This window comes from Cyphomyrmex costatus, unplaced genomic scaffold, assembly GCF_001594065.2.
Source record: "Cyphomyrmex costatus isolate MS0001 unplaced genomic scaffold, Ccosl1.0 scaffold87, whole genome shotgun sequence".
In the NCBI taxonomy this organism is placed as follows: Eukaryota; Metazoa; Arthropoda; class Insecta; order Hymenoptera; family Formicidae; genus Cyphomyrmex; species Cyphomyrmex costatus.
Genome location: NW_017280452.1, coordinates 65,376 through 74,421, shown reverse-complemented (window position 1 = coordinate 74,421; position 9,046 = coordinate 65,376). Strand labels below are relative to the sequence as shown.

At 30.8% G+C, this 9,046-nt stretch overlaps 1 protein-coding gene across 1 annotated transcript in view; it reads left to right on the top strand.

Moving 5' to 3' along the window:
* LOC108781677 (lisH domain and HEAT repeat-containing protein KIAA1468 homolog) overlaps positions 1 to 9,046 on the top strand; it is a 31,400-nt gene that overhangs the window by 3,349 nt on the left and 19,005 nt on the right. The window contains 6 exon segments of the mRNA XM_018549726.1: positions 2,593 to 2,751; positions 2,832 to 3,184; positions 3,279 to 3,386; positions 3,840 to 4,084; positions 4,534 to 4,844; positions 5,039 to 5,325. Of these exon segments, the coding sequence (XP_018405228.1) occupies positions 2,593 to 2,751; positions 2,832 to 3,184; positions 3,279 to 3,386; positions 3,840 to 4,084; positions 4,534 to 4,844; positions 5,039 to 5,325 (1,463 nt within the window).

Sequence of the window (9,046 nt, the reverse complement as noted above, 5' to 3'; positions counted from 1 at the left end):
TAAATTAAATAATAGTAAAATGAGAAGGGCTACGAACCCAAAAGCGAAACAGTTTAAAAGACGATGACAATAAGTGTCGAAACGTCGTTTGTTTTTATCTTGTTTTATCCATGTTATTGTTCTAATATATATTTATACATTTAATTACATTGTCATCGTCGTTCTTATCGGAAATAAACTGTTTCATTTTGGCTCGTAACCCTTCTCATTTTACTTTTATTTAATTTATTATTTGAGCCATTCTACATTGTTTTTTTAAAATAAAACTATATATTTGTCAGTGTTACATATAAAAAAAAATGCAAAAGTACATTTTTAGATTGATTTTAAAAAAGTAATGGAAAAGTAACGAAAAGTTATTTTTCGAGTAACGGTAACTGTAACGAGTTACTTTTAAAAAGCGATAACTGTAACTGTAACTAGTTACTTTTAGAAAGTAACTTTCCATTCCCTGCTTTTCAGATATCATTTCTCTCGCCTAAATGAAGGTATTTACCAATTTACAGATTGGTTGGAATTTTTTCTTTTTAAAATCCTATAGTGACTGGACTATAGGGTGTGGAAAACTAGAAAATTGCTTTGTGCAAAAAATTTAAAGAGCATAAAATCGCAATATATGAGAGAGCCAAACCAATAATCTTAAAGAAGTTCGAGTGGTAGTCGATATCCAATTTAGAGACTTAATTTTTTAATATGATGTATGATAAACTGTATACAAATAATCCCACAATTTGATCAATATTGACCGAATAGGTTTTTGTAATATTTTTCTGAAATTGACTATTTCAACATAGCGTCTTATGGGAGACAGCCGTTCTGAAGTAAAAATAATCACCGATTTATACATACTCAAGTAACTTAGGACTTTAAAAAACTAGGATTTGACAAATGAAATATCAACAATTGTGTACAAAACAGGACAATCGGATTTGACCATATGGATTTAAAGTTTTATTGTCACAAAGTTTATCTTTACCTCACGGATCGTATCAGTAGTAACAGATAATAGTAACAGACATGGCAACGCCGCAGTGCACAACTGATACGAAGCCAACAAAAGCAGCAATGACATTCTCTCTCCATTCTATTTTCCTTTTTGTACAAAATTGGCCTTTATACCGATTCTGTATTTCTCCCTTATAATTTGTCATGATAGCCATAATCTGTCACTGCCTGTCACGTCGCAAAGTGCAACGTTGCCAATAAGTGTATAGCAGTGTATACTCAACTTCTCGAGTTGTTGACAATCTTATACATTTACTAAGAATGCAGCATATAAATAATATCCACAATTTATTACACTAATATTGCGCATGATTCCGAATCGCTATAATGACAATTTTTTTCAGTTGCATTTTTGACTCTAAAGTAACGCTCGTACCTCCTTAATTTACAAACCAATATGAAATGTTTACATAATACGTTTCTATCCTTAAATTCTATTTGTAAATTGTAAACATTGCTGATATTATTATTTTTTTACTTTCAATTTCTATTTATTATATTTTACATTGTATCAGGAGACGCGGTAGTGTCTCCGGTTATGTTCAAAAACTGTATATACTATTCAAAAAAATTGAAGGATCACTTGTTCCACCCTGTAAAAATAGGCAAACTTTGAGATAGAATAATTTCGTCAAAAATCATTGTATCGAGATTTAAAAAAAATTTTAAAACATTGTAATCTCTACTTTTCAGACCTGTAGGTACTTAAAAAAACCGTATTACTGATATTTTATAAAGTTACACAAACATAAATAAAAATGCATCAGATCTCAAAATTTTTTACGAAATTTGCCTTGTAAAAATGACCTTTTTGCTTCAACGTTGAATAACTCGGTGAAAAAGAATCTTACAGAGATCGATAAAAAAAACCAAATTAAAGGTAAAGATTTACTCTTTCGAAAACTGTAAACTGCATTTGTGCACAATTTTTATTTGGCCCCGTGGAACTTCGCAAATTTCTTAAAAAATTCTTGGTTTGCACTTTTATTTACGTTTGTGTAACTTCATGAAATATTAGTAACATCGTTTTTTAAAGTACCGATCTGAAAAGTAGAGATTTTGAACTTTAAAATGCTTTTTTAAAAATCTCGATATGTTTTTTGACGAAATTATTCTATCTTGAAATTTGCCTATTTTTGCAGGGTGGAACAAGTGATCCTTTAATTTTTTTTAGTAGTGTAGTTTTAACATCAGACTCCATTTAAATACTCACTGTCTCTGGTTTAATCTTTAACTTCATACGACAATTTCTGTATCTTAATTACTGATTTTTGACTATTTTATTTTGTGATTTTATTACGAAATTCTCAACACTAGATTGGTGATTATTATGTGATTTATTAAAGTAAAATAAAAAAAAAATATAAATTTTTTAAATTTGTAGAATTTTTTAAAATAAATTTCTTGATTTCTTAAAATTTATGATAGGGATGATTGAACTTTTTTTAACTTCATATCCTTTTAATCAGCTGAAAATACAAGAATCACCAATCAGATTTAAAAAAACAGAAATCTGTAATACAGTGTTATTGCTTAATGATAAACAGATTATTATAAATAAAATATTACATATAAATGAAACATTAGCCAGATCTTCTAGTCAGGCTACCTTGGATTCATTGGATATGACCCGATATTCAGAGGATGGAGCTGGCGTTGACGAGAGAGTAGCTATTCTCGAATTTGAATTACGCAAAGCCAAAGAAAATATTTCTGCGCTGCGTGCTAATTTGACTGTAGTAACAGGTATGTATCTCACTTAAATGATAAAACATCTTTTAATTCATAATGCATTCTTAATTAATAATATAAAATTAAAATTTCAGAATTGGATGGTATATTGAAGGTACCAGATAAGAACTCTGAAAAAAATTTAACTACCGAAATACCCATAAAACCACATGAGCAACGAGCGTTGAATTTTCTCATCAATGAATATCTGTTGGCAAGATCGTACAAGCTCACCTCGATCACGTTCAGTGATGAATGTGAAGAACAGAATTTCGAGGACTGGCAAGATGTGGGACTGAATATTCCCAAACCTACAGAATTGTTGCAGATATATCGGGAATATATGAGAGCCAACAGATATGACAAATCTCCGTCTATAAGCATCGCCGTACAAACAGACTTTGTCATCGAAGATGTTGAGGAACAGAAGGATGAATCTCCAGAAATGGTTTGTTATTTTAATGAAGCTTCAGGAGTTTTAATTTGTTTAAATTCTGGATTGTTTAAATTTGCGAATTTTCTAATAGCTCTATACTTTACAGTCAGAACAGATTGAAAGGTTGCAGCAGCATATTACAGTGCTGGAGCAAGAGAGAAACACTCTCCAGGAAGTTATTTTGTCAAATAAGGAAATTGTTATGGAAAATCCGGTAAAGATATATTAATTAACCTGTGTTCTTTTCTGATTTTTAATTGATAACAATGGAAAAAGTTATACTGCAATATATATATAATTATATAATTATATAATTTAATTTATGGAGCATATATTGCAAAATTATTAATTATTTTCATCAGTCAAGAGCAAAGAGTCATTAGCGAATAAGGAATTAAAAATAAAAATTAGTACATATAAAAGTGAATAAAGACACTTAATAAAATAAATTAATTAAAAAATTTTTATTTATGATTCTTTTATGATATAATATCTTGTTTTTGGCTGATGAAGACTTAATGTAGTTCGAATCGTCACATTGTTCTCTTATAAGAATAAATACATCATATTTATAATAAAATATGCTTGTTCTTCGATTATAACATTTTTTCTATTACTTTTCAAGCATTAAGTTTTGAGTTTATTGTAATTACTATTTTACTTATAGTCAGGTAGTTGTGGAACTATCCGTACCATCAATTCCAACTCAACAACTCCTGACAAGTTTGAACTACTCGAACCATTACCAAGAGATATGTCGATCACTACTCAGGAACCGGAAGAAGATGATAGCGTTTCTGCGGTAGTTAGTCTGGACGAAACAGATCCAGGAGACAAAGAGTGGACTAGATTGCAGTTACCTAGATTAAATATTACAGAGAAATCCTCTGTCCTACCAACTGCATCCTCCAGGTTATTTTATGCTATTATACACATTTTATTTGTAAAAACGTTAATGTAATTTGTTTATTCAATTAGTTGAAATTAATAAAGTTAACAGGTTGAGAAATAATATAACATTAATATAAATTTTCTAAAAGTTACAAAGAAGTTAAATAATTAATACTAGAATCTTTTTACGACCGTACAATTGATAAACAATAATAAACAATGTATGCGTCAATGCTGAAAAACTATCAGCGTCGCGATTTTTGGGGGGATTACATACGCAGTATATAAAATTCACACAATTATAATAAGCACTGCGATCCAGCTTTGACCGTTATTGGCTTCCTTCTTCTTGGTTATTATTGTTTAAATAATTAAATCAATTACTTTAAGAAAATACGAAGATTTTATTATGTGATAATTTTTAAGTATTTAAGATATCTTAATTGTATATTTATTTGTGAACATTGCAGAGATTTACCAAGTAAATTCAAGTCTGAAATAATGACACACTGCATGGCGAATGTTTCGGGATCATTAATCTCCTCGGTGGGAGAATCATTAAAATATGGAATTACCCGGAATACATTAGTTGACATTTTAGCATATACTCTGCCACGCGTGGTACCCAACATTATCCTTAATAGACGCGAAGAAATTATTCCTCTGATCCTTAGTGCAATTCATCTCCATCCCAATTACAGCGAGAGGGATAAGTTACTACAAATGCTATTCAACTTAAAGAAAAGACCGCAAGAGGATGAGCGACAAACGATATTGGCCGGTTAGTAAAAATGTACAATTCAATTATTGTGATTAACATATTTATTAGAGATACAATAAAATTCATATTTTTTTTTTATAGAAAAGAAGTTGCGCTAGTATAATATATGTTGCAAAGTATAAAAAAGTACTTATACTTAATAAATTTTTCATTTACTGAATAAATCTGTTGTTGAAAGTTTATTTTTATATCAGGTTTAATTGTTATGGCGAAACTCGCAGAAGAGTCATTGGAAACAGAAGAAATTCTAACGATTTGTTGGGAACAAAGTCAACATAAGTATTCAGAGAGAAGATTATTAGCTGTCGAATGTTGTTCTGTGTTGGCATCCTACACATCAGCTTCCATTAGAAACTCATTGATGCTGTCAATGCTGCAACAAATGTTATTGGAGGATAAAGATCCTGTTGTACGAACTAGTGTAGTGAAAAGTCTCGCGCTACTTATAGCTTTGATGGACGATCCTGATAAATACTTCCAAGTAAATATCTTGTTATTTAATGTATTTATCTATCTTTTTGTATATTATTTTATCTTTTATTGTTTTTATTAAAAAAATTAATGATAAGAACATGGACATGTATGAGTCGATAATGAGTTTTATACCAATTTTAAATCAAGGTATAAAATATTATTAAGTTAAATTTACAAATTAACAAAAACAAAATATAAAAAAAAATAAAAATATACGTGTCAAGACATTACATGTTTCGGTCCCTGGTTTGGACCATGGAAATATACAAGGTGAGTCGTTTCCGTGGATGCGCAGTAGCCTAAAAGTAGTGGGGAGCAGATGCAGCCAATCATAAATGCCCCATTTGGCATAAATCCAATATGGCTGTGTTTACTGTGCACAATGGGTCATAAGTGATTGGCTGACTACCACATGTCCCCCCCACTCTTTGCCACCATTATGCGCAACGACTCACCTTGTATCATGGACATAGAAATATAGGGACAGAGCATAACGTTGCGGGGGGGGGAAGCCACTGCGGGACGGTGCGACGAGGTAATACATGCCTAAGTCTGATTGGCTGTTATTGTACGCATGCGCAAATGACAAGTGTGATATATGAGCATGCAACTCTAACCTCTAACTGGATTCAAGTCTCAGCACCGGTGAAGTCTTGACATTTTTTCTCGGCTTAGCTCTCACATAATATCTTGAAATTAAAATGGTCCAATGTTGTGTACCGAATTGTAGAAATAGATCCGACATTCAAAATTGGAAATGGACAAGCAGTGTGAACAAAAATCGTAAAATTACATTGTAATTTATGTATTTATGTATTTTTTTTATTTATACTCTGTTCTCTGTTCCTTTTATTCTGCATAGCTTTTAAGTATTTTAATACGTATATTGCCTTGGATTATTATTATTATTAATTTATTTTAATACTTTTTTTTTATAAATGTTACTCTCGAGAAGAGCACAACAAATTTCGGTTTCACATTTTCAAGCAATATTACATGTTATGGAAAAATTTAATTCTATAATTTTTATTCTACGTAGTATTATATAATCCATCTATATAAATCTAAAATCCTAATTTGTATTTTTTTTATCTACACTAAGAAACAAATTTGTGGTGTTAAATTTTAATAAATATTTCGTTGAAATGTCCTAATGGAATATTTACTTATGGTAAATAAATATTTAGATAAATGAAAAAAATGATAGTTGATTCAAACTAATGATTCTTAGATCTAATAAATACATTTATTAAATGTTTCGCTAGAACTATTCAAAGAAATATTTATTAAAATTTAGTAAATTTTTTCATAATGAATAAAAGTACCAAATAAATAGTAATTGTTTAATATTGAATATGCGTACATATTTTTATTTTTCTCATTAGAACTTCTATATAATTCCTTCTCAGATTTCTAATTATTGTTTTATTTTGTTAATCTTATTGGTAATGGGTTACAATTAATTTTTTAACAACGAATTTTTATCATTTTGTTTCGATCATTTATTTGCGATTGGCCGCAAAGTCGATGTTACACGATACTGAGCATGCGCATAGCTGTAGCCAATAAAATTTAGGCATGTACTCCCCCCGCATTTCAGAATAACCCCCCTCGCCTATCTTCGGAGCTAATGCTCTGTCCCTATATTTCTATGTCCATGCCTTGTATATTTCCACCATGGTTTGGACCATCTTCAGATGATAAAAACGTTGAATAGAATGATGGAACTTAATTAAAAATCAAACGTCATGTTCAGTCAGTTGAAGATTAATTTTCTCCTTGAGTGGTACCAGAATTACTCGCAAACGATTGTCTGAACTAATACGAATACGAAGTCAGTCTAGCTGGATCTCTTACAATTAGATGCTTATATATAATTTCGTGTGAATTTATATATTGATAGGTGTGAGTGAAAGGTGAGAGGAGATGTTAAAAAGTTACGTATTTCGGACGGACGGACGAACAGACAGACAGAGAAGGACACGTTTCTTAATTTTTCATTAAAATCATCACTTTCCGACCGCTTGTATCTCCAGAACGGCTTGACCGATTAAAAATTTTTTTGGCTCAAATTACTCGTGGCAATGCCGCCTTTCAGAACATATAACGTTCGATTCAAAATTTTTTATATTTTAGTAGTTATTCACCCCCGAAAAATGGACTTTGGTGGCTATTATTAATTTTTTAAACTAATTTTTAAATTAACTAGTAGTTTTTTGAACATGGTCGGAGACACTACCAATGGTTACGTTCAGCAGACTCAACCGTTGCGGAGCGGATCCGTAAGCGCTCACTGTTATTGGTATATTCTTTTAGATCAACCAATAGCAGCGAGCGCTCATAGATCTGCTCCACACAGTTGAGTCTGCTGAACGCGACCAATGGAAAATTACTTTTTAAAAGTAACAAATTACAGTTACGCGTTACCGAGTAAAAAAAGTAACGAGTTACCGTTACTCGAAAGGCAACTTTTCGTTATTTTTCCGTTACTTTTTAAAAATCAGTCTAAAAATACTTTTTTGAAAGTACTTTTGCAATGTTTTTTGTTTAAATGTTAATAAAAGCAATATATATATAATGTATATACATATATATATATATACAGTAATATATATATAGCATAATATAACACTGACACTATGTATAGGAATTTTTTTATACTTTACAGAAAACTAGAAGATTATATAGGATTGTATAGGACTATCTGAATCACAATATAAGTTAGAAATTAAAAAGAAAATTAAGAAATACACATAACTTCTTTACTATAATAATAATATATTTATTCACTTCAGCTTTAACAATAACCAAGAAGGGGACTTGGTTTACAATATTACTTAACCTCACACATCCTTCCATACCTTATATACGCTCCTCCGCAAATATTACCTCATCCTAAATAACCTATTCGCTTGTCCTTTGGGCCACTAACATATTGCTAGCTTGTCACATTAATACATTACATTGCATTACGTTACGTTATCACAATTTTTATCACAATTTTACAATAATTTCTTTACTATAATACAGCTATATTTTTACTTAATCTATACTTTTAGATGTAAATCAAATATTTTGATAGAAAGAAAATTATAACGCTATAATTAAAATATATAACAGAAGTTTTGCAAAAAGGAGTGTTTTCCAATTGCTCAACATAAATGTACACAGAAATGTAAAGCTTTTTGCACAGCTCAATTAGAACAAAGTGTGTACTATGTTTAGTATGTTAGATTAAGTTAAACTAAATATAGCTTGGTACGCCTATATTAAATAAAAACACTCAATGTTCTACAACCACATTTATTGCTGTCGTAATTAATAACATATAATCAGGAGACGCGGTAGTGTCTCCTGCCATGTTCAAAAACTGAGAGACGCTACAAGTCTTTTATCCCGAGCCACCAAAGTCCATTTTTGGGAGGTGCATAACTACTAAAATATAAAAAATTTTGAATTGAACGTCATATGTCCTGAAAGGCGGCATCGCCACGAGTAATTCGAGACAAAAAAATTTTTAATCGGTCAAGCCGTTCTGGAGATACAAGCGGTCGAAAAGTGATGATTTTAATGAAAAATTAAGAAACGTCTCCTTCTCTATCTGTCAGTCTGTCAGTCTGTCAGTCTGTCCGTCCGTATTTAAGAACTTTTTAACATCCTCTTTTATCTTTCACTCGCACCTCCACCATCTTTGGCCTACCGGACCTCCTCCACTCGCCTCACCCCCT